At 44.8% G+C, this 26,596-nt stretch overlaps 1 protein-coding gene and 1 long non-coding RNA gene across 3 annotated transcripts; one reads left to right on the forward strand and one right to left on the reverse strand.

The window, feature by feature from the left end:
• Positions 1 to 854: 854 nt before the first annotated feature.
• On the forward strand, positions 855 to 20,289 carry fbxo38 (F-box protein 38). 2 transcript variants are annotated; one of them, XM_026181503.2, is made up of 22 exons: positions 855 to 994; positions 1,455 to 1,654; positions 2,220 to 2,353; positions 3,369 to 3,532; positions 3,747 to 3,912; positions 4,088 to 4,363; positions 5,411 to 5,504; positions 5,765 to 5,895; positions 6,059 to 6,229; positions 6,377 to 6,519; positions 6,812 to 6,992; positions 9,279 to 9,331; positions 10,245 to 10,365; positions 10,476 to 10,631; positions 10,840 to 11,475; positions 13,145 to 13,245; positions 13,413 to 13,515; positions 14,738 to 14,904; positions 15,813 to 15,958; positions 18,117 to 18,220; positions 19,478 to 19,591; positions 19,668 to 20,289. In XM_026181503.2, exons 2-22 carry the CDS (start codon positions 1,521 to 1,523, stop codon positions 19,844 to 19,846), a joined length of 3,474 nt encoding a protein of 1,157 aa, XP_026037288.1. In that variant the 5' UTR covers positions 855 to 994; positions 1,455 to 1,520; the 3' UTR covers positions 19,847 to 20,289. The 2 variants fall into 2 exon arrangements, with proteins under 2 accessions (XP_026037288.1, XP_026037297.1); XM_026181512.2 differs by having other exon boundaries at positions 10,248 to 10,365.
• Positions 20,290 to 24,355: 4,066 nt separating this feature from the next.
• Positions 24,356 to 25,260, reverse strand: LOC145432247 (uncharacterized). Its single transcript, XR_013912529.1, has 3 exons — positions 25,128 to 25,260; positions 24,931 to 25,042; positions 24,356 to 24,850 (listed from the first exon to the last, which is right to left on the reverse strand). It is a non-coding gene; the product is annotated as an uncharacterized LOC145432247 (long non-coding RNA).
• Positions 25,261 to 26,596: the final 1,336 nt, after the last annotated feature.

Consider the following 26,596-nt stretch of genomic DNA (forward strand, 5'->3'; position numbering starts at 1 on the left):
AGTCTCTCACTGAACGAGCTCCTGTGACTGACCAACATGTCATGGAGTGGGTGGGAGGTGTTATCCAACATTGTCTTTATCTTGGACAGCATCCACCTCTCCGACACCACCTTGAGGGAGTCCAGCTCCATCCCCACAACATTGCTGAATGAATGAAGGCAGCATGGTGTTAAATAAGGTGTTTGATCATTCTGGTTTATCAAACGTAGAGTACTTGCTACTTTTTCAGTTACTAATAGTTTTTATTGAACATTGCAATGAGCAAAGCTGCTGAAATAAACAACAGAGAGCATCAGTTCAGGCTTACGTTTTTCTTTTACAATATTAATTCATCCATCCATCCATTCGCTTCCGCTTATCCTTTTCAGGGTCGCGGAGGGCGCTGGAGCCTATCCCAGCTGTCATAGAGCGAGAGGCGGGGTACACCCTGGACAGGTCGCCAGTCTGTCGCAGGGCCAACACACAGGGACAGACAACCATTCACACTCACATTCACTCGCACATTCACACCTAGTGGCAATTTGGATTATCCAATTAACCTATCCCCACAAATATTAATTCATTTAACATTTATTTTTACTTCTGGTAGTTTATGCACAGTTTTCCAGTACTACAGTTTTATGTGTAATGAAGTGTTTTGTTTTCATGCTGTTGTATAAATTTCTCCACCACATTAAAGACAAACTGATAAGCATGTTTTGATGGACTGCTGTGTTATAGAGGCAGACCTCATGTCAATGTCAATAATAACCAGTGATTATAACGAAAACTTTCGAGAAAACCATCAATTGTTTATTGTTTCTGCACAACACTGACCTAAAGGGGGCAGCAACACATGTTTAATGCGTATGGCCTGCCGAGAAACTCAGAAGAAGAAGAAGAACAAGCTAACATTGGCTTGTGCTAATGCGTCTCTGGCTGTGTTTAGTACATTTTCTGTGGAGACAGGATGGCTGAGAAGAAGCTTCACGGAGACTTTAGTAGAAACATACTGGTAGGTTAGAACCACCGTGTCAGGCCTTGATAAAGGGGCCAGGTTGTGACTGCGAACCCATTGTGTGGAGTACGGTCTTAGCAGCGGCTGTGCTATCTACTAAGCTAGCTTAAACGAAGGCTTCTTTTAACTTTAAAGTATAATTTAACGAACCTGCCAGTCGTAAAATAACCCGAGTGGTAGCCATCACATTTAAATGGAAGAAAATAAATAATGTGTTCTTTTATTTTTATTAAAAGGTCTATTTGTTTTTCTTATGTTTACCACCAAACATGAATATTCGTGCATGTTGATGACGTAGCGTCCCTGAGTGCACAGTAATTATTGGTTTTACATCCTCACTTCAAACACGCAGCAGGTCTTGAACATAATTGGTATTAGCTTAAAGTGTCCTCAAAGTAGGTCGTGTGGTATGAGTCTCCTACTCCAGTTTACCCATCTTCCCTCATAATGTGTCCAGAACTGAGGTCCCCGCTCGGGATATAGAAGCTCCAGACTTCACGTGGGAGGATATGATACAGCAGTAATGGGTCCAAGGAAGAAGTCTAATAAATTCCACGCTTTGGTGGGCAGCAGTGGGGAAGATCTTGTGCAAAGACTCAGTGAGCCCAAAGACTACATCAATGAGCTGTCCCATGAAGTCCTCTGTCATATATTCAGGTATGCTGCGCTCAGGCTACACTTATCATTTGTCGTATTTACTATGCGTTGTAGAGACCAGTGTGTTGGCTCATTATGCCAGTCAGTATTGGTACCTTTGACTGCCACACACCCACTGGAAAACAAGATAACGTTTGGTCCATGATGGTGACTGTATGTCAAAGAGAACAAGACTGTGGACAAGAATGGACGTAGACTGGGTGGAAAGAGAAGAATGTAACCTGTTAATGTTGCGTAGATGGAAATAGGCAGAACGGTACACCTACGGCTTCCGTTAGGCAAAGTCAAGCTGTATAATTCAAGCACGGTCTGAGACTAAGTCAGCAGCTCATCTGCATATGTTATTACAGCTCTTACTTCTGGAGCCTTACTGCAGATTTCTCGCTGTGTAAAACAAACCGCGGTGGCTGGAACAGCTGCAAAGTTCGCTTTTCTTTTCTTCATGTCGGAGTTTGTTGAGCGGAAGCTTTGATGAAGGACTCCCGCTCGCTTTTCCCAGTAAAAGTTTTAATGGTGATCACAGGAACAGCTTCTGAGATTTTAAACATCGTTGTCTTGTTTGTAGGTACCTGCCCATGAAGGATATCATGTGTATGGAATGTTTATCTAGAAAGCTTCGAGAAGCAGTAACTCTGTACCTGCGAGTGGTCAAGGTGGTGGACCTGTGTGCTGGTCACTGGTGGGAGTATATGCCTTCAGGTACAGTACAACCAGTCTGCCTTTCACCAACATACAACAAAGAGCGTGCTATGGTACCCTTTTTTTGGCATTGCCGTTCCCAAATATGAATTCTGATGTTGTCAGTTTTAATAATGAATGTATCGAGCCTAAGCTCCAGGTCAGGCTGAGAGTTTAGTGGTGTTTTTACTGGCCTGCAAAAATCTTTTATTTTTATATCTTAAAATTTTAAGATATTTACTTAATAACAGTAACTCTATAAAATAATGGTCCTGAATGTTACAAACGGCCCATGTTTCCTTTTAGACTCACTCCTGTTTTGCTGTGTAACTTCTGGTGATGTTTCAGGTCATATTTATGCAGAGTGTTTTTCACCTCCAAGTAAGTTTTAACACCAAAACACAAAGAGCTTTGGTTAGCAGGAGGTCCTGGACGTGTCTAAGTCATACTCTGACAGTGCAATAACATGTGGAGACCCTTAAACACAGAACGGGATAGAGATGCATGTTCAAGCCTTGCAACTTTAAAACTAAAATGAGCAAAAATATCTTTGCTCATATTTCTAATACAGTGGAACGCCGACTTACGAAATGAATTCGTTCCCGAGGGTCTTTCGTTAGTCGAAGCACCCATCGCTCCTTTGGAGTGAACGACAGGCTTTAGGCTACTTGCTAACTGCAACAACAATACGTCGTTCAAGTGGAACAGCAAAGCGCAAATACGAAAGCCAAGAGGGCTGTCACATGATTCAGAAGGCATTGTGGGCTCAGCCAATCAGAGCCGGCGGATTTTGTTACGCAGGCCCGTAACACGGGCAGAAATATTGGCGTTCAGTCCCTGCATAACTTGAATTTTTCGTTAAATGGGGCATTTGTAAGTCAGGGTTCCACTGTACTTTTAACGACTTAGGTTTTTTTCACCTTCTGTTTATATGTGTGTAAATGCGTCCATAGTAACCGGTTTATGCTGCAACCCCCGGGCTTTTGAAACATTGAAAAAAAGGGATTTATTTATGTTTGTTGTGCTTTATCTTTAGGCTTTACAGATAGCAGCTTTTTGCTCCTATTGAAGAAGATGCCAGATCTGGAGCAGCTGTATGGTCTCCACCCACGATACCTGGAAAGGAGACGAATCCGTGGTTTTGAGGCGTTCAGTATTCCAGGAGTCCTGGAGGCTCTGCAAGCCTGCCCAAATCTGCTGGTGGGTAAACAGTATGTGACTGATCTGCTGTGTATTAAATAATTAACACGTGTTTTATGTTCTTTATTTGTTGCTACATTCTCTGACCTGGCAGACTGATGATATGTGTAAAGGCCCTTTGCTGTAGCTAGCGCACGCCGGGTCCCATTTGAAAGAGCCTTAAGGTGTAATCGTTGAGTTACGTTTGCAGTTACCTTCGCTGATGTCATTTCAGGGCGTTGAGACTTCCCACCTGGAGCTGGTGGAAGCCATTTGGAACTACATGCCCCAGGTTCACATTCTCGGAAAGTTCCGCAACCGTAACGGAGCGTTTCCCATTCCCGCTGAGAACAAACTCACCGTCCCCATAAATGCCAAGATCCAGACCCTCCATCTGGTGGGTGAGTACAACATAATGACACAGACTTGGTCCAAATACATCAGAGCTACTATCCAAAATTCTGGATGTAAGTCGGCGTCGTGTCTGCTGTTGTGTAGATGTGTGGTTGTTAAAAAGAACAGAAGGATAATCTTAAGGTCTAAAGTATCTGTGTCCTTTTATATTTACCAACCCAGGTGTGAATGTTCCCGAGATCCCCTGCGTGTCCATGCTACGGCACCTTTACCTGAAGTGGGTCCGCCTTACCAAACCACAGCCGTTTAAGGACTTTCTGTGTGTGAGCCTAAGGACCTTTGTTATGCGCAACTGTGCAGGGCCGACCAACTCTCTCAAATACGTTCCCCTGATTACCGGCTTGGCTTCAGCCCGGAACCTCGAGCAGCTGGAGCTGGTACGAGTTCCCTTCTTGGGAGGGCTGATTCAGCACGTGGTGGAGGACAGCTGGAGATCAGGTGAGCAGCTGTTTGTAGACACTGCTGCACTTTCAGTGCATCTTTAAATCACACTGTTGTTCAGTAGGATTGATTCATGCATGGCTTTGCTGTTGTTGTTTTAATGCCTGCGTGTTAGAATTTACATGTTCATGAGTGTCACATGGAAATGAATCACATTACCTGGAAACAATCGTTAACCCTTTAAAACCAGAACCATGAAATTACTACCAGAAATCTTTATTTTTTGATGATGGAGTGTTTGTTGAACCTTTAGACAAAATATATATAGAAATATGTCACATTTTAATCTGCATATATGAGTATTTGTATCACATTTGCTCCATAAGCGATATTTTTGCAGTGGCGTCATTAAAAATGTTTTTTTGAGGGTAAAATAAAAAAGCTACACTGACGATGCAGAAGTCTCAAAAACACATGGATCACATACGATACGCTCGGCTTTGAAGGGTTAAACTTGCGGCCCACGTCACCCCTACTGTGGCGTGAAGAATGTAACGCAGTTTGGACCCCGAGGTGACTTTTGTCGTTCGATTGAATATGGTGACAATACGAGCAGAGAGTCCCAACATGCTGAGGTTGTGTTCGCTCAGTGACACACTAGTGCGCACACTTATGTCTGCAGTTTTATTTAGTTAAACACCACACAGTGACAGAGCTGCTGCCACATGTCTGCACAGGCAGAGAGCACCAGTGTGTTCATTGGGTCGTTCAATGAAAGGCTCCAGTTAACAGGGAGGAAAAAGATGTCTTGTTATACAATATTTGAAATTTAAAACAAAACATTTTCAGAAATCTTTGTTTTCTTGTTTGTTTTCGTGCTGCTTGAACAGTAAAGTGACCGCGACCCTGACGCAGCTTGTTTTCGTCTGTGTTTTATAGCAAAGAGTCTTTCAGGTGTTTTCACTCGTTTGTGTCCGAGCTGTTCAAGAGTCTGTGGATTTACATGACGTGTCCCTACGTTTGTCTTCAGCACTTCAAACACTACTTCACTTCTGTACTGTAGTAATATTTTGCTGTTTGTTTTGATGTTGACGGCGTATCCAGGAGGATTTCGGAACCTCCACACCATTGCGTTTGGAGCCTGTAAGAATGCCCTGGAGGTGGACTTGGGCTACCTCATCATAACTGCTGCTCGCAGGTACCTGCTTACGAACAGTGCTGTGTGAGAGGGATTACAGAATCAGGACATTCTGCTGCATATTTCATAGCTTCAGTGTTCAGATGTGGTTAAAACATAAACAGTAGAGTAAGACGCCAGAAATAACTCAGAATAATATGTGCATCAGGGCAGTGACATTAACAGGTTTGTGACACATTTGACACGATTGGATTATTTGATGTTTGCATGAAGATGCAGGCGTTGCTGAAATTCTCACTTCCTTCTGTGTTTTGTATCAGGCTTCACGAGCTGCGTATCCAGCCTTCACTGACGAAAGATGGAGTCTTCTCAGCTCTCAAGATGGCTGAGCTGGAGTTTCCCCAGTTTGAGACTCTTCATCTGGGTTATGTGGATGAGTTTCTGCTGCAGTGTTAGTGCTTCCTCTCAAATATCTTTTGCTTTGATGAAAAGGCGATAAGCAGCTGACGAAGCCTTAAACCAAGAGGAGAATGAATAGTAACTCTGTAATAAAGCCCCATGTTCAGTACACTGATGATGGAAACGAGGCTTTTCCTGCTTTTATTTAAACTCAGGTAAAATGAGCCATTCGGAGCTGGTGAAATATGGGCTGGCGGATGTTATCGAGAACCCAGGAATCATCACTGATATTGGGATCAAGGTGGTGAATGAGGTGTTCACCAATATTAAATACCTGCTAATCTACAACTGTCCTCACCTCCACAACCCTCACCACTGGATTACTGGTACATTTTTGGTTTTGGTGAATAATAACAAAGCAGCAGAGACAAATGCAGCCTTTATTATGCTGCAGTGTTTTTCCCTCTCACATCATTGGAAAAGTATAGTGTTGTCATGCATTTGGACCATGCTGTCCCCGTTTCTGTCTGCAGATCAGTCCAGATGGAGCCGTCTGGTTGATCTCACTCTGGTTCGCTGTCACGCCATCAAGCTGGAGTCTTTTTCCCAGTTTGTAGAGTTGCTGCCCAGTCTGGAGTTCATCTGTCTGGACCAAATGTTTCGAGAACCACCCAAGGTACGTTTGTTATGGTCGCTTTCTCGAAACGAATCATCCCAGAGACGCGTCGTCTTCAAAGGGAGCAGATTTCAAAAGAACTGCATGGCAAGTGTGTCAGGCTCTTTACAGAGGATCCTGCACTGGTGCATTCATGCAGTGCATCAGTGTGACTGCCGTGCTCTTAATGAACCCGAGTAGCTGGACTCATTTGTACGTGTTAGTCCTGTGCACACAGGGATTTAGTCGTTATCACCTCACAGCAACAATTTGTAATCGTTTGTGTGTTTGTGTGTGCGCACCTGTGTGTTAGGGCTGTGCCAGGGTGGGTCTGAGTGCAGGAACTGGGATCGGTGTGTCCTCAGCACTCGTCAGCAACCAGAACTCAAACAATGACAATGAAGACCACCATCACCACAATGAGCCAAACATGCCTCCCCCACCCATCAACAACATAAACAACCAACGGCGGCGGCAGCAGCAGCAACACGATGGCAAGTCTCACTGGCTTTAATAATTAAATACCAACAATTGTATTAAAATAAACGTCATATGTTTTTAATAATGCTGATGGCCCACAAGTTGGATGTCGGTTAGAAAATGAGGAGGAGTTCTGGAGTAAGTTGGATGAAGCGGTGGAGTGTTCCCAGAGTGGACGGAGTCGTGGTTGGAGCAGTGCTAAAGGACACATGTGCTGGATGGAGATGGCTATGAACACATACTTCAGAAGAGGAGGAACACTGAGTAACATAAGACTAGACGCGCATAGGTAGATTATATCTTATGCAGATGGAGGAACCTGAACGAGACTGGAGAGTACACAGTGGTGTCATGGGCCATGAAGTGGTAAAGGAAACTGTCAGGGAGGTGTTTGGTGTTTCCTCTGAGCAGAGGAAGGAGGACGAGGAGACTTGGTGCTGGATGATGGAATGAGAGAGTACAAGAAAGTATTTAAAAGAAGAGATTTGCAAAGAAAAAGTGTGATGGTTAAGAAGACCACAGTAGACATGAGCACTAGGAAAAGGGTGTGTAGTTCGTGGTGTGTGAGGGTGGACACTAAGAAAGAAGAGAAGGATGTGCAGCAGATTTGGTTTATTAAGGATAAAGACGAAATGTTAAAATGAGGAAAGTGTGTGTGTTGAGAAGACAGGAGTGCTGATACACAGCTTTTCTTCTCTGCCTGAGCGCTTAATGCACTACAACATGACTTTTTCACACATTCATACCAGCTTTGTTTTCTGTGCTTAAGTGCTTTCTAGCTAACGTTTATACACGTTGATGGATGAGTCACAGAGGAACTTGAGGCTGGTATCCTGCTCAAGGATGTTTAGCATGCAGACTGGAGCAAACGGGGATCGAACTTTACAATTAATAGTTTCATGGCTGTAGCGATACCTCGTGAGCTACAGCCAGGACTGACTGAGGAACAACCCCCTGTGAGCAAGCACTTGGCAACAGCGGGAAGGATAAACTCCCTTTTAACAGGAAGAAACCTTTAGCAGAACTGGGATCAGGGAAGGGCAGCCATCTAGTCCAGCCCTAACTATATGCTTTAGCAAAAAGGAAAGTTTGAAGCCTAATCTTGAAAGTAGAGATAGTGTCTGTCTCCTGAATCCAAACTGGAAGCTGGTTCCACAGAAGAGGGGCCTGAAAACTGAAGGCTCTGCCTCCCATTCTACTTTTAAATACTCTAGGAACAACAAGTAGGCCTGCAGAGCGAGAGCGAAGTGCTCTAATAGGGTGATATGGTACTACAAGGTCATTAAGATAAGATGGGGCCTGATTATTTAAGACCTTGTATGTGAGGAGCAGGATTTTGAATTCTGGATTTAACAGGAAGCCAATACAGGAGAAATCTGCTCTCTCTTTCTAGTCCCTGTCAGGACTCTGGCTGCAGCATTGTGGAGCAGCTAATAAAAGCATGAACTAGTTTTTCAGTGTCCTCTGAGACAGGATATTTCTGATGTTGGAGACATTGCGCAAGAAACCATACTTTTTAAAAAATAGAATAAAATATGTGCATTGAAGGACATGTCCTGGTCAAAAATGACTCCAAGGTTCCTCACAGCGTTACTGGAGGCCAAGGTAATGCCATCCAGAGTAAGAACCTGCTTAGAGACCATATTTCTAAGCTTTTCAGGGCCGAGTACAATAACCATATCAGCAAATGCAAGCCCTGATATGAATCCTGTGACAGTTTGACTGTGTGCTTTGTACTTATCGATATAATGTGAGAACGATTAAACCTACCGTGCTGGGATAGTGCCTCGGACTGAATCATTCTTTGTTGCATTAATTTAAGTCAGACTAGAGAAGTGGTTGAAATTCTCAGTGAGGGAGTGCTGTGAGTTATTCATACATGCCTTTCCTGTGTTTACAGAGTCATGTGTATCATGTGTAAACATGATTAGTAAAGTTACACCAATACTCACCATGACCTAAAAAATGCTGAACCAGTCTGGCTGTTTAAACAGATGCTGTCTTGTTTCCGTCGCTGATCCGTTGTGGGTGAAAGTCTCAGTCTGCAGTCGCTTAGTTGGAGCTTGGGGGGACAGTCATGCATGTTTTCATCCCTCACTCTTTTTGTTCCAACGCAGCTGTAGGTTGACAGGGCGCAGCGCGTCACACACGGCGTGGAAATGTTTTTCAACCTGTGGTTCTGGCATAGTGCGACCTTTAACCTTCACTTCTTCAGTTATATAAAGTATTTTACTTCGTACGCTGTCGTAGAAGATGATGGACGTAATGTTGAGTTACAGAACTAGCGCTTGTTTTTACAGCACCAGCAGAAGTAAATGGAGTGGAGGAAGAAGATGAAGAGGATGAAGACGAGGTAAAAATGTTCTGTATTTCACCCTGTGAGACCCAACCCATCACAAATAGCCAGAGATAACAGATGTTTATTAACCCTGATAACAAAGCCCATAGAATGTTTTTGCTACATCATGTTGAGTATGATATAGTTCTATGATATAGTTCTATGATATAGTTCTATGATATAGTTCTATGATATAGTTCTGTGATATAGTTCTATGATATAGTTCTGTGATGTAGTTCTATGATGTAGTTCTATGATGTAGTTCTATGATATAGTTCTATGATATAGTTCTGTGATGTAGTTCTATGATATAGTTCTGTGATGTAGTTCTATGATGTAGTTCTATGATATAGTTCTGTGATGTAGTTCTGTGATGTAGTTCTGTGATGTAGTTCTGTGATGTAGTTCTGTGATATAGTTCTGTGATGTAGTTCTATGATATAGTTCTATGATATAGTTCTATGATATATTTCTATAATATAGTTCTATGATATAGTTCTATGATGTAGTTCTGTGATGTAGTTCTATGATATAGTTCTGTGATGTAGTTCTATGATGTAGTTCTATGATGTAGTTCTATGATGTAGTTCTGTGATGTAGTTCTGTGATATAGTTCTGTGATGTAGTTCTATGATGTAGTTCTGTGATGTAGTTCTGTGATGTATTTCTATGATATAGTTCTATGATGTAGTTCTGTGATGTAGTTCTATGATGTAGTTCTGTGATATATATTTTGTATGGTTGGGTGTTTTTGGCGAATTGTTGTTAACAACAATGTTCACTTTAGACAAAAAGAGTTTGGAAATAATGACAAGTATTGATCATGTTGATGAGACGGAGGTCTCAGAAACGCACGTGTCAAATATGATAGATTGTAGGGCTGATAGTCAGGGTTGGGTTCTGATATGAGTGTTAACTTTCTGGGAAGGAGAACATGGACGTTGAGCCTCAGATCGAGCTGAAGGAAGCAGAGGCTGAAGAAGGCGACATGGCTCCGGGGCCCAGTCACCAGGCTCCAGCATCACAGCCACCTGATGAGGAACAAGCAGGTCCGACGTTGGTCTTTCACTGAACAAAGCAAGCAGTGTTTGGAAAAATGAAGGTATAAATGACATGTCTTGCATACACTTTGCACATTAATATTTGATTTTAATTCCAGGTCCCAGTGGTTTAGTCCAGCAGTGCAGATCAGCTTGTGCCAACGTGCCCAAACCTTCACAGGTCATCTCGGACTCGGACAGCGAGGAAGAGGAAGGCCTTGTTTCCAGGTTAATGCCACCTTCATGTTTGGAGCAGCCGGCCTCATGTACAAAAGGTGATGCACGATACGGCTCACAGCCAGAAGGCACCAGCAAGTGCTTGATGATTGGATCGTGAGATGGTGGACAGACATTCAGGATGTGTTTTGATTCAAGCGTCTTTCTTCATGTATCAGTCCGATATTCTTAATTTGATTGTAATTATGACGGCTTAAAAACTGGCTGCTGGTGTCGAGGTTTGTAAAGGGTGTGTTTCGTCTCCAGGTAAAGGAAAGACTCCGCTGAGGAGGGGCAACAGTGTGGCTATATCCATGGCAGTCGCTGATCAGCCAAAGACTCACGCTGCAGAGAACAGCTGTGAGAAGAGCTGCCAGGTGACCAGTGAACAGATTAAGGCCGACATGAAGGCTGCTACTGAGAGCAGCAGGAGGAGCAGCGGTAAAGGAACTACTACTGAGGCTGTGGAGGCCGCGGCAAGACCAGGAGCTAGCGGGACATCAGAGGATACTCCAGCATCAAGGACTGGAGTAAGGACAATGACCGGCTCATTGGTCAGAGTTGGACCTGCAGGAGCCACATCGGGCCATGCGGGTGGATGTAGGAGCGTGGTGATGGATGCCACCCATGGAACAGCCCCTGACAGAGCTGCGAGTGGCAGAGAGGGCGCAGAGCGACCCTCTGTCCCTCTGAGTTCTGGTCCTGCCAGTGTGGACAGAGTGGAGCCCAGAGGTGGTGCTGTAAAAAATGATCCCAGGAGACCAGGACCTCAGACTGCTCAGGGGAAGAGGCAGCCTTCCTCTGCTGCGAGCTCAGGATCACAGCAGGAGAACTTTGTTCCAAGGCGACCTTTAACCCGATCGTGCACCCGCACGTCCTCTGTGCCGTTGGTCTCAGAGACAGGTAAGACTGGAACAACAGGAATCCAGCTTCTCAGGAGTGAAACTTAAAGCTTTTCTTTCTTCTATTCATGGCTCCGTGCAGATGTTAGTATACATCAGGCTCAGTACATCGCTGTGTTTAAAACCTCTGTGAAGTTGTTTGTGATTCGGTTGCTATTTACTTTTGTTCACTCAGAACAAAATCTGTCACACATGTTAACATGGCCACGCTGATCCAGACATCAGGCAGCATGTGAGAGGTAGATGTGCAACGAATATGAAGATCAGAAGGAGAATCTTTTAGTTTTGGTTGCAGTAGGTCGGGAGGTGGAGCAGGTCATCCACTGATCAGAAGGTCGGTGGTTCGATCCCAGTCTGTGTCCTTGGGCCAGATACTGAGCCAAGTTTCTCTCCGACCATCAGAGTCTGTGTGTGAGTGTTAGCTGGTGCTTGGATGAATGTTGTGCTACGAAGCTGATTATTAGAGACTGAAGAAATAATTAATGGCAGGACTTTGAGCAGTTTTGTAGGAATGGGGTCTAAAAGACACGTTGATGGTTTGGAGGAAGTAATTATTGAAGTTAACTCAGAAAGATCGACTGGAGAAAAAGAGTCTGACTTAACATCAGTGGTGCTAAGAGCAGCTGTAGATAATATTACATCTGTGGGATGATTATTGGTCATTTTTCTCTAATGGTTCAAATGTTATTCATGAAGTCGTTACTAGTTAAGGTTAGAGGGATGGTTGGCCCGACAGAGCTCTGACTGTCAGCCTGGTTACAGAGCTGAAGAGAAACCTGGGGTTGTTCTGATTGTCACAGGAGCTGCAGGAGCTGCAGGATCCACAGTCCAACCTAACGAGGATGTGAAATTATTAACAAGATCATTCAGAAGCTAAGCTGAGAAATTTGCCTCAAAAGTGATTCGAGTGCGTACGATACGATCCACAAGTTTCTACAGTGATTTGGCTTTTAAGGAATTACATCCGCACGCACACGAACTTTGAGCAGACAGTTTTTGACAAACCTCTACATTCAAACCTGAATAAATGGACTCACGCGTGTCCACGTGGGGTTTTAAAACAAGTTTTACTTTGCCGCTTCAGCTGCACAAATGGAAGCTGTGTTCAGGTTCCTGTGTACAGCTGGGACATCGAGGCTTCCTCTTTGTTGCAGAGCAGCTCTGCTGGGAAACAGATTTACCAAATGTAGTAAATGTTCTGTATAAGTTCTCAGTGACGTTGATCTCACAGTCAGAGGAAGTTTTCTTCTTTTAAATTGGTGCCACGGGTTTGTCTGCTGGCGGCTGAGGTACAAAGCAGTGTTACAGCCACATTAGCAATAAAAATTGTATTGAGCATTTTAAGAAAAAAGTCTGAACGCTGTTTTGAGGAAAAAAGTGGAAATCTACTTGGAGGAAAAAGTGAAAATGTGCAGATTACATTGTTGTTTCCACGGCTGCTGCACCGTCAGACACGCTCCGTGCAGAGGAAACAAATTGATCGGCCTCCTTGTGATACAGCCTCTTTATTGCAGGAGTGTGTGACCATCCAGCCTTTTCATGTTGTACAAGTCCACTCTCCCACGTTTGTGGGGTTTTCCATCTGACCTGATTCACCATCTCACAGCAGTGTCTTTTCAGCCTCTTTGCAGGCAGGTGTGTTTAACCTTGGACTCTGTTATTTTGTGTAGATCTTTCCAGAGCCAGGCCTCGAATGGCAGTGAGGAGGAAACGAATGGCTGACAAATCAACCAGCACTTCGGACCCGGTGACTGAGGACGACCATGTGCAGGTACGTGTGCGCTCGGACACAAACACAGGGACTGGCACTTTACTCTGTGATCCAAAGAAAAGCACACAGATGTTTTTGTCCTTGGTTCCTTTCTGGTTAAAGTTTGGTCAAATGGTTCTGCAGTGTGTTTTTATCAAAGATGTACTGAGATGGTTTTGCTTGTATAGATTTTGTCTCTGAAGAGCAAGAACCTGGTGGGAATCACTCTGACCAACTGTGGAATCACTGACCTGGTCCTTAAAGACTGCCCCAAAATGATGTTCATTCACGGTACTCATATTTGATAATTAACTTACATTAATGTTTTGTTCTGCCAAAAACTAAAAACATAAGGTGTGTGCTATCAGAGTGCTTCTAGTCTTTAGTTACTTTTTAACATTTAAAATGAACTGCAGTAGATGTAACTGCAGTAGATGTAACTGCAGTAGATGTAACTGCAGTAGATGTAACTGCAGTAGATGTAACTGCAGTAGATGTAACTGCAGTAGATGTAACTGCAGTAGATGGAACTGCAGTAGATGGAACTGCAGTAGATGGAACTGCAGTAGATGGAACTGCAGTAGATGGAACTGCAGTAGATGGAACTGCAGTAGATGGAACTGCAGTAGATGAACTGCAGTAGATGTAACTGCAGTAGATGTAACTGCAGTAGATGTGACTGCAGTAGATGTGACTGCTGCTACTTTTCTGAGTGTTCGTGCTGCACATGAGCTGTAAAATGTTCTTGCATCTCCCGAGGTTCTTATATTCTGCGTTTGAGAAACGAATTTGTCTGTAAATGAGTCACAAAATTGTCAGTGCTGGTCACTGCATGTTCAAAACAATTAGTCTTCACTCTTGTTTGTTAAGAGATCATGTTTAGGCCAAACAGTGGGAAGGAAAAACTCCCTTTTAACAGGAAGAAACCTCCAGCAGAACCAGGCTCAGGGAGGGGTGGGGCCATCTGCTGTGATTGGTTGGGGTGAGAGAAGGAAGACAGGATAAAGACATGCTGTGGAAGAGAGACAGAGGTTAATAATAACTCATGATTAAATGCAGAGAGGTGTACAGGCGCTCTGTGAAGCACCCAGGAGCCCAGACCTCCTGTGGAGGATTCAGGGTCACCTGGTCCAGCCCTAACTATATGCTTTAGCAAAAAGGAAAGTTTGAAGCCTAATCTTGAAAGTAGAGATAGTGTCTGTCTCCTGAATCCAAACTGGAAGCTGGTTCCACAGAAGAGGGGCCTGAAAACTGAAGGCTCTGCCTCCCATTCTACTTTTAAATACTCTAGGAACAACAAGTCAACACTAACTAGTTTTTTAGCTTCAATCTGAGATGAATGTTTTTAATTTTTGGCAGATTGTGCAAATACAAGAAGTCATTACTAACTTTTGTACTTTTTAAAAATCAAATTGTCGTGTTTCAAACGCTCCAAAGTGCCCGCGACATCTTTGGTTATGCTGAGTTGGAAGGTCTCGAGTAATCAGCGTCTTTGTGTGTTTACACTCTACAGCTACCAGATGCCGCGTGTTAAAGCACCTGAGAGTAGAAAGTGCCCCCATAGTAAACAGATTTGACTACGCTCAGTGTAAGAAGCTAGACATGGAACAGGTCCTGGATCAGATCCTGAGAATGCCCCCTGAGAGGAATCGCATAATCTACATGCGTCCTATGCATCAGGTTGGTGGCCTTTGGTCATTAGAAATCTTAACTGCTGGTGTATAAAATGTTGTAATGTCGCAATACTGCAACAAAAAGCACTTTTCCTGTGGCCGGGGTGTCAGACTCACTTCACATGGCGAGCCACATACAGCCACTTCGATCTTACAAAAAGCTTCAGCAAAGACAGAAACTGTAAAAAATAAAGGTTTTTACTGTAGTCGTAAAAAAGCAGGACTGTGCTACAGTGGAAAGTGAAAAACAAACTTGTTAATTACTTTGTGTTGTATGAATGGCAATGATGGAGGTTTTTACCTGTGGGAAAAACTATAAACTTATACAGATGCAGTCGAATGTTCTGCTTGTTTGTGATGAGCAGATCAAACAAGTTGAGCACTATAACTTCATGCAGAGCCTGAGCCATGGCTCTGTGCTGCACACATCTCTGCCATTCACAGACTGTATGGAGTTTATTTTATAGACTACAAGAAAGCGAGAAATGTATGAAAAATAAGAGAAAGGTACACATTGGGCAACATGTGTTATCTACTTATTGCTACTATTACCAGGGAGAACACAGGTGAGGTGTTTGAAACGTTTTGTCCCCCACAATGGGAAAAGGATCAAAATAAAAATGGGGATCACTTTATTCTGCTGGGCGATTGTGGCCCGTGGGCTGTGTTTGACACCCCGGCTCTTCAGACCTTTGGTTGTGCCTGCAAAGCTGTTGACAGCAGATATAACTGTGCTTGCTGAAAACAGCTGGAACATCTGGCTACATAAAAGAGAAGCTCTCAGACTCAGACATGTTCTCTCTGCTAAAATCACGATAACGTTAAACAAGATGAAGATAAACAAATGTTCGTCTCATTTTCCAGACACTTCTATGTGAAACACTCAGTGTAATTCTGTCTGTCTCATGTTGTCAGATTGACTCGGTAGCATTGGAGCGCCAGCTGTTCCAGGGGCCGTATCCTTACCACATCGCTATAGTGCACGAATTCAGCAACCCGCCAAATATACGCAACAAAGTTCGCATTCGCAGTTGGATGGACACCATAGCTAACATCAGCCAGTGAGTAGTGTCACATGCAACATTACACAAGACAGCAGTGGGCTGCTGTGTGTGTGCGTGGACGTGTCTGTGTGTGCGTGGACGTGTCTGTGTGTGCGTGGACGTGTCTGTGTGTGCGTGGGTGGATGTGGACGCGTCTGTGCGTGGATGTGGGTGCGTCTGTGCGTGGGTGCGTCTGAGCGTGGATGTGGATGCGTCTGTGCGTGCGTGGGTGGGTGCGTGTGTGCGTGCGTACATGTGTCCGTGCGTGGGTGTGGGGCCTTTGATGGTAGTGTTTCGTCAGCATAACAGCTGCTGTGGACTTCAGTAACACATTTGCTTATAGGGCCACTGATCTGTTATAGTCACACGTGTTACATGAACAGGGTTGTGTTGCTGCTTTTATTTACCAAACTTCAGAAAACTGAAGGGTTCTTGTACAGATGTAGATGAAGCAGGTACTAGCAGCCAGCAGCTGGACGATGATCCGGGTGATCTGGATGTTGGACTCCTTCATGGGGCTGCAGTGGGACATGGTCTGAACCGAGGGCATCCCAGGAGGTAATAACGGTGCAGACGACAGGGCGGTCGAGCCCTCTTACCTGCTGGGACAAAGTGTCCCTCAGCCCTCTGTTCGAGGTGTCCATCTGCATGAATGAAGGGGAGTCAGACGTTAGGTGTGTGAAGCAGGGGTCCCCCCTTCTTTACCTGCACAGATGCTACCTGGCACTGCTCCATGCACAAGTTTGGCATGATTGATCGATCGATTGAATCTGCAGTGATAACTGTCCCCAAGAACCGCCTCACCTCTCTTTTGGTCTTGGGATACAAGCTGTTGTTTTCTCCGCCTGAGGACGTCTTCAGAGTGGTACCCCAAATACTGCACCTCCATCTGTCCAACGGCACACTTCTTCAGGTTGGCTGTGAGCCCTACCTGCTCCAGAGGTTTTAGAACAGTGGCCAATCGCTGGAGGCGGCGGGGCCTCACGAGAAGGCCCTGCCATCTCCTCCTCCCCAAAGCTGGCGTCGCACGACCTCGTGTCACCACTGAGTACAGCTCAGACACTACAAGCCCCGCCCACAAGCTTCCACTAAAGGTTTTTAAAGCGCATCTCTCAATCCCAATCCGTCGACGCCGTTCAGAGATGCTGCAGCCTTTACTGCGTTTTGCCCTTGTATTTATTTGTAGTGGCACTATGGGATATTTGTGTATGTCCCCATGCACGCACCTAACCTCCACCTGCTCTGCCTCCACCAATGGCCCTGGCTGAACCAGGGTCTGCGTGCAGCCCTATTCCATCCCCATATACCCTCTTGGCACCTTACCAGTACGTCCCTCCTGGACCGGTGGAAGGTGTTGGAGGGCTGGTGCCCCACCTGTCCCACCTCCATCAGCAGGCACTCCTGGCGCTGGTGTCCCGGCCGCCCACACCTCCAGCACTTCCGCTTCAGCATTTGCGAGGCTCCCTGCGAGTTAGGACATCGCCTTTAGTTGGTGGAAGGTGCGGGGCGATGGTGGCGAGCGTGGCGAGCGAGTTAGAGGCTGGCAGTCGTGGCAGCTTCTCCACAGCCAGCACGGTTGACGTAGAGCCCCGACCAGCTGTGGCTGCTCCAAGGGTGACCCGGCCACTATGTCAGGTTTGCACTCGGCCTGAATCCACCACTGTCTGCATGGTGGTTAGATCCACCAGCATCGTGGCCACTACCTCTACTGGCTGTACTGGTTGCAGGCCCAACACATGCACACTGTTGCTCTGTTTTATTTTAAGCTTTTTTCCAAGTTTGCTCTGTGCAGGACTCGTTCCTGCTGCAGCTCGCTCCTCCGGGTCCAGCTGGCTCCTGAAATAGCAGGAAATTATCACCAAATCATTCCCACCTGTGCTGCCAGCCTCCTGGCACTGCCCCCGAACCCTACTGCACCACCACTCTGCAGTGGAGCTGCAGACCACATCCCCACCACAGATGGCTGTGGCCTATACTGTGTCCACGCGCTTAAAACAAGCGTGACTGGTTATTCTCAGCACAGACGTTAATGAGCAAGTTTCAAACAAGAAAGAGCAAAACGAAACAAAAATGGAACAGTGGTCATTAGTAAGGGAGTTATGTACTGTCTATAGAGTCACTGCTCTTTATGAAGCCAAATTTCAGTTTTTCATATATGTGTGTTTGTCTCTAACAGAGAGCTAATAAAGTATGAGTTCTTCCCAGAAGCCACCAGGACAGAAGAGGATGTGAAAAAGTTTCCCAGATACCCCTGGGGCCGAGACATCTACACACTGGAGGGTAACGTGTTTACGTCACATCGCTTGTTGAATTTGTTTTCATAAGTGCTTGCTTATATTCTGCCTCCTCTGGGAGTCGAGGTTTGTTTTTGGTCAGTGACGTTATGGAAGGAAGGATCTGTTTGGTGTAGTTTCACACTGAGCCGGGCTCAGGTGGGAGGAAAGGTGCACCGCTCTAAACGTCACTGTTTTATCATCTCTGATCTTGTTTCTGTGTGGATGTAAATGTGAGAAAAGTGATGGCGAGTCTGTAGTGTATTGCTTGTTACTGGCCATCTACAGATGGTTTTCACTGCCTCACCCAGCTGATCATTCCTGGGTCAGCTGACTGCTTGCTCTACCTTTGCAGCCACACTGATAAAATCCACCCTGGATGTAGAAACTTCTCTTCCTTGTTTGAATAGCAGTGACTTATTTACTACACTGGTGAACTAGCGCACTGAAGGAGTTACTGACAGGCTAGTTCTTAAGCTCCTCATCAAACACACACTACCGCTCAAACGTTTTACAAAAAAAGTTTTTCCAGTTTTTATTGAAAATCATACAGTTTAATGTCTCATTGCATTTTGAAATGAAAGCATAGGACAAATAAGAAGTTAGAGTGAAAAAACTATCAAAATCAGTTTATAGACCAAATATATTCTGACTCATCAAAGTCGCCCCCTGTGATATAACAGCTGAACACAGCCGTGGCTTCTTTCTACAACACAAATCAAATCTTCTCCCACATCTGGAGCAGATGTTCCCATGAATGTGGACCTTGTAGCTGCTTTGCTTTCGCTCTTCTGTCCAGTTCAAACCAGCTCGATGGGTTTAGGTCTGGAGACTGTGCCGGACCTCCATGTTTCCAAGCTCATCTTGTTCTTTGTTCCTGAGGTGGTTCTGCCACAGCTTGGACTGTGTGGGGTCTTTATCCTGCTGTAGGATGAAGCCCTGACCAACTCGGTGCATGTAGGAAGTAACAGCAGCAGCTTTCAAGGCTGATCAGCCTCCGTTGCTGCAGAACAGATTTAAAATGTTTACCCGTGTTGTCCCTGAAAAAGGCCTTTTTTGTATAATTGTGAAATGTACATTATTTTACAGTTTTGGTGACCTTTCCTTTGTTTTAAACCGCTGGCAGCTCAACACTTACCTTTGTACCATTTCAAGCTGTTCACTGGACTTGAACGACTGCAACAAATAACTGTATAACTGTTCTCAGACGTTTGACTGGTAGTGCATGTTCTCACCATCAACTCTTTGTGATGTCACTGCTCAGGATTGGTGGATGGAGCGCCCTACAGCATGATAACAGACTTCCCTTGGCTCAGGACCCTGAGAGCAGCGGATCCTAACGGCTATTCCCGCTACGACTTTGAAGACGATGAAAGCAGTGAGTGCGTCAGTCTGTCAGCAGTTTCTCCGTGCGGCTGCTCTCTGTACTCAAACGGTTTTCTCTCCTGTGTTAGCCACTATCTACGCCCCACGGCGCAAAGGACAGCTGTCGGCTGACATCTGCATGGAGACCATTGGGGAAGAGATCTCGGAGCGGCGGCAGAGCAAAAGAGGAGTGTTTCAGAGAGTAGTGGTCCTCTTCCTTCATCACTGTGATACTCCAGGCGAACCCGTGGATGACGACTACATCTAGAAACCAAAGACCGAGAACCAGAAGGATGTCAGCCTCGACGCTCGGGCTTCTGACTGAAAACACTTGGTTTTATTAAAAAATGAGAAAGTTGGTTTCCTGTTGAAAGCTGCAGGTCAGCACTGACATGCACATAATATTTAATGACTCTTCAGTAGCATTACGGAGGAACAGCAGAGTCTAAGGCTGCTCACAAGGGGGCGCTAATGAGCTGGACAGTGAAACGTGGACACTGTGGGGAGAGGGTGATGATGATGTTTCATTTGGCTCACACCGAAGGCCGGCTCTTTTCAATTCTTTGAAAAAATACAAGAACATGCCTTCAATCTTTATTTGGGGGATTTGATAAGCTCGAGATCTGTGCTGGTTTTCTCTTTTATCATACACGACTCTGAACGTATGGTAACTCATTAATTCCAAGAGTAAATAAAAAAGGGTCAAACATGTGACGTTGTTGATTTTGTTCCAAATAAAGGCTCGAGTCCTCCTGCCTTCGCTGGCAGCATTGTCTGCACGACTGCAGTTTTCTGTCGCACTGCAGTTGGGAAGCGTTCCCGTGTCGCTGTTTGTCGAGTTTGTTTCATCAGAAAGCAGAATAAGCAGAGACCTGTTTGTTGCTGAAGGATATGTAAAACAACTTGATGGTTGACCGTCAGTCACCTCTGCACCTTTTGAAGCTCCTCTGTCGGAGCTACAGTCGCATCGTGTGATTGAGTGAGAATATAGATATGTAGCTCTTAATGTTGACCTGACGTATTCACATTGCACACTCGGAGCTAACTCTGTGTTGTCAGAACCAATCAGAGGGCCCGTCTCCTAGCATCCTTCTGTGGCACATCTAAAGTTGTGCTGATATAAGCTGAGAGTTACACAACAGCTGATGTTCTCAGGCCCAGCAGCTACAGTCGTTCATTCGTAATGCTTTGGCTTCGTGGATGCTGAACGTGGACTTTGTTAAAGGATTAAGGTCGTCTGGCCTCGTACGGTCGGGCCGCTTCTGTTTTCCTAGCCCGACTCTGCTCCACACGTCCTTGGTGTTTGTGGTCTTTCTGCTGTGAAATGCAGCCCCTCCCCGACGTCTCCCTGTGCCGATGTGCTTCAGTGACTCGTCTTCTGCTCGTCCTCTGCTTTACAGACTGTTCAGCTCGGCTTTGTGTGAACTTTGAACTAACTTACTAATTTAACCACCCAGCAAGTTTGTTTCATTGTTCATCCACCTTTCCACTGTCTGCTTCTTATCCAGTGTTGGGCTGCAGGAGCAGTCGTCTAAACAGGAGACCAGGACCTCCCTCTCCACCTCCTCCAGGTCATCTGGGGAGACGCCAACGTGTCTTTCAGCTGACTTGGGAATCGGTGCATCCTCGACTTTTATTTTCACTTATTTTGAACCAGCTGTCCTAATCATCCCCGCACCGTCCTGATGATATCCACCTAAAAATGAGCCGCTTTGGTTTGAAGTGTAGTTCTGCAGAGCTGTCGCGCTTATACTCTCACAGCTGTTTTAGTCTCCAGTTCATTAGTGAAACATTACGTTTCCAGCTGTGTTGGTCAGTCTTCTGAGAGCTGCTGGCATCTATAACGACTGGCTGCTCGTCGAGTTCGTTCTGATCAAGTTACCACTCAAATACATTTATGAAATCAATAGTTCTTAGAGAAATATCCATATTTACTGTGTTTCCAGTTATACAGTTACAGGAGAGCCAGTGGGTGACATAAACCAGAGCTCTGGCAGCTGTGGAGACATGGCAGGTATACCTGCATATTTCATCCCATTTCTGGCTCCGCTAATCGCATCTCTTCCTGCTTTGACAAGCAAGATGGAGTCTTCCATGTTTCCAGTGAATGTGACTCCTATCCTGCTTTCAGTCAGTGTAAACACAGGACTGTGTCTCCCGCCTCCGTTGAGCCTGCACTTCCTGCTGCTGCTGTGGGCTTTTTGTGACATAGACCAGCGTCGATGCTCTGCAGCACGGGGCACTCGCTCCAGGCCAGATAGCTGCCTGCTGGACCTCACACTGTCCGTGTCACTGTCCATGCTTCCTTCTTTGTCTTTTATTAGGTACAAGCACTACTTTTGTAATTCTGACCCTTTGAAAAACTGATACAGAGTCTTTGTTTATCAATAAAACGGCCCTTTGGTGTCATTTTCCTAAAACGTTCCAGCCGTCACTTTCATCTAAAGTCACTTAGCCATAGCTACAAGAGAAAAGGGGGTAACAGTTACAGAGGACGGGAGGCCTGCATTAAGAGATTTTAGGTAGTGAACAAATTTGGAGTATTATTGGCAAAAATGCAACATTACATTAAAATGACTCATTTATAATACAGCCCATCTCAGAGTGTCACTCATATACGAGTGCTGTGAAATGTTAGCTTCTCAAGATATGTTTAAATGTTCTGTTGACTCGCTTTCAGTGCTTTGAGATCCATATTTGAACACGACTGTGGTAAAAACTGCTGAAGACAAAGGCCTGAGTCAGTCATGACCTGTAGTCTGGGACGGCACAACGTGTGAGTGTTTGAACGCACAATATAACCAACTTTAGGTTGGAACACAGATTTGATTGACAATAATTTTATGTGACAATGATGCAACAAGTGACAAAGATATTAGCAGACGCACTCATTTCAATCCAAACTCTTCCAGATCGTAGAATAACGGAGTTGAATGGTTTTTGTTTCTGAAACCTGCTTCGTTCTGTTTCTGAAGCGTTCAGATGCTGTGGTTCAAAGTTTATATGCTGCTTTTCACAACTGCTCGACTTCACAGAGATGTTTTTGTTCTTTTCAGTTTGAGTTGGTATAGTTTTAAATAATGTAACTCGATCTGTTAAACAGTTTATCTGTTCAGACGTGGGTGTTGTTTTTTTATCTATTTAGGATCTTGTTTTTGGGTGTTTTTTTTTAACTCACAAACATTTATATGTATAAATATGTGAAGTAGGAAAGATGGAAGAGTTCTTGTACATCAGGTCAGCTCAGGCTGCTGATCGTAGGGACTGAATTGTCTCTTTAAAATTCTCTCAACGTACTGACTTCTTGAAACACTTGCAGTTTGTCCGTCCTTCTGCTGAAACCTTCACTTCTTGCTCTTATTTGTGAAATTTACTGTAATGGTAAATGTAAGGTCAAAGCATGAAATGAAGTCCTGGGCCCTGTTTCAGGAAGCCGGTTTGGAAAACTCAGAGTGAAAAACGACACTCACGGTTGAGTAACCCCGAACTGTCCAACTCGGAATATTCGGTTTCAGAAAGGCTGATAACAATTAGTTCAGTCAACGCGGAGTTGCTTTAACCCCAAGTTAAGCGCGCGGACGAGGATACATAAAGCCCTGATAAGCGGAGCACAGATTAAGCGAGTCACCATGGAGACGGAGGGAAAGAAGGCGCGGTCGACGTATTTCACAGCGCTCGAGGCGGAAATTCTGATGGCAGCATATGCCGACAGCATGCACATCATGCAGAAAAAAAGCAACACAGCCGCAGCTGCAAAGGAAAGGGAGCATGCATGGCAAAACATAGCCGACAGAGTCAATGCGTGAGTGTTAATTTAAACATTGATCTAGGGATCTCCACCCATTTAACACGTTATTTTATCATATGTTATTTTATTTGTTATTTTATACATTTTATTTTGTGACGTGATGTGAGCGCAGGTGCAACCCAACAGGCCCCAAACGTGCCTGGCAGCAAGTAAAAATGAAATATAAAAATATAGTCCAAACAGGTAAGGTGTAATTGTATTATGAGCCATAGTGCTTGGTCTGTTTGTCCCATGTAAATCAATTGCAGTTAGAGGCTACATTAATTTTCTGTCTGTAAGCACTTATTGAAATTATCTGAGCACATTACAAGTACATATTTGCTTACTCTGTATGCTCAAATGTGGCCCGTTATAGCCAACAGAAAAAAAGCGGAGGCCTGAAAAACAGGTGGGGGTCCTCCACCACCACCACTCACAGAGGCTGAGCAGTTGGCCCTCAGGCAAAACAGTGGGCGCCCTGTGGCTGAAGGCATCTCTGCGGGGACATCCTCTGAGTCAATAACCTATGCCTACATAGGGGGTAAATCCAAAATAATACATGATGTGCATACATCCTTTCTTCACAGTCACCTTTGCAGTGCTACTCATTCATTTGATAAACTCTTTACCATAATGGATTATTTTGTAGTGAAGTTATTTTCCTACTGATTTTGCCTTGCCTCAGTCTTGGTTGTCTTTGAGAGCATAATGACAATGAAGTGTAAGGTGATTGGTATGTTTGTTAATTGCCATTTGGTCCCTTGTAAGTTATAAGTGACCTGTATGAACCTCATATTCTATCAGTTGATGGTGGTGGTGTACTGCATCTGGTGCAGCCTCCTGTTGAGCCAGACCAACATGCAGTTGTGAGTAATACTCCACAGATTATATGAGTTTACAGTAGAACAGCAATGTTGTTTATTTCTTTACTACAGGAAAATAATGAAGAAACATTGACAGCTGTTACAGAGGAGGAAGCAACAGAGACACTTTATGAGGTTTACATCTTTTAATACTTTGTGTACAGGAAACACAGGCGACCAATAAAGCCAGTTGAACAAAAAATCTGTTTATTCTTCTTTCAACATGTTGAGGTGATGGGTCAAAGGAAATGATTGTGACATATGGTGTCTCTGACTGCTCTTCCATCTTGTATGTCCGTGGGAGGGTCAGGATGTTCATGGTTTGGATCACTGCTGATGTTTGGTTCAGAAGGACAGTGTTCCCCTCTAATTGTGGCAATGTTGTGAAGAATCACACATGCCACAATAATGTCACATGCCCTTTCTGGGGTGACCCTGAGTCTTTGCAGGCACTGGAACCGGGCCTTAAGCATTCCGATAGTCATTTCAATTCTGGCTCTTGTCCTGCAATTAGCCAGATTATATCGCTGCTGTGGGCCCGGTTCAGGGTCAGGGTAAGGGGTAAGCAAATAGGGTAAACATGGATACCCCCTATCACCAAGCAAGTAGCCAGTGAACTCTCCTAAGACAGAAGGGTACACTTCAGTTCAAATGTCCCTGAAGCAATTGGTCTTTATATATTTTAAAGTATTCTCAACTCACCATGTCCAAATTTTGTGCTCAGTGTACATTCACGGAATATTTGTGAGTCATGGACAGAGCCTGGCCACTTGGCTTCCACATTTGTGATAATGTTGGCAGCATCATATATGATCTTCACAGTGCAGAGAACACAAATTAGCATCCATTACTATAATGAAATAATTTGTTAGTTTGACATGCTACAGGGAACTATGTACCTGTACTTTAATGCTGTGGAAAGACTTCCTGTTCACATAGTCTCCTTCATTTACTGAAGGAGCAATGATTGGAATGTGAGTGCCATCTGTACAGCCAATCACGCCTGGGAACCATGAAAATAAATGTAAAATTTAAGTAGTAGTTCAAGTATCACCACATCATACATTAAGTTTTGTTCATCCTGATACCTGCAATTTTGTGGCATCCCTCTTTGATAAATCTTGTGGGTCTGTGACCGGGGAACACCACAAACGAGTACAGGAGACGTTTCAGTGCAACTGTAACATTCCTGACTGCCCGACAGACGGTAGCCTTGGAAACGTGCTCAGCGTCACCAATATTATACAGAAAGCTCCCGTTTGCAAGAAACCGAAGTGCAATACAAATAATATGTACAGAACTGAGAGCATGTCCGCGATGTGTCACATGCGTAATATTAGGCCTGAGGATGTTATCCAAATAAATTATAGATTGTGCTGAGAAACGGTAACGTTCGCACAGAAAATCATCAGGAAATGATAAAATGTCCAAACGCGCTCTGATCACTCTCTCCCAGCGGAGAGCTCTGCGGAGAATTTGGGCTTCACGATCTACTGGCTCTTCAAGGAAGGAGCACGCCATGTCTGACACTTCCTACTGTCAGGTTTCCGACAAAGAGGCGGAGACAGTCAGGGTTAGTTGTAGTAAACCTGCTAGGGGGCAGGTTAGCTTCACGGCGTGTGTCGTCATAGTGACTCACTCAGGCTGCAGCTGAACTCGCTTTGTGAAACCGAAAACCCAGAGTTTTCGTTAACTCAGGGTATACTTACTCAGTTTTTCCACTAAACCGGCTTCCTGAAACAGGGCCCAGCTGGTGATTCTGAGGGTTTGCCTTTAGGTGTTGTTCTACGCACAGACGCACACGACGGCACGGTTCATCTTCCTGCCATCAGTGTGTCGACACGTCACCATGAAATAACTGCAGCGGAAGAGTCCTTAAAAATACTGAGCATGAGGACAGAAGATGAGAAAACGTCTTTGTTCTGAAGCATAAACGTTTTTCTATGAAGTATGAAACGTGACACTTCCTGTTGCCTCCATGATTGAAGACGATGCAGAAACTTGCAGCTCGTGAAACACTGCAACACACACAGACACACACACAGACACACACACACACACACACACACACACACAGACACACACACAGAGACACACACAGACACACACACAGACACACACACAGACACACACACAGAGACACACACAGACACACACAGACACAGACACAGAGACACACACACACACACACACACACACACACACAGAGACACACACAGACACACACACAGACACACACAGAGACACACACACACAGAGACACACACACAGAGACACACAGACACACACACACACAGACACACACACACACACAGACACACACACACACACAGACACAGACACACAGACACACAGACACACACACACA

This window comes from Astatotilapia calliptera, chromosome 2, assembly GCF_964374335.1.
Source record: "Astatotilapia calliptera chromosome 2, fAstCal68.1, whole genome shotgun sequence".
In the NCBI taxonomy this organism is placed as follows: Eukaryota; Metazoa; Chordata; class Actinopteri; order Cichliformes; family Cichlidae; genus Astatotilapia; species Astatotilapia calliptera.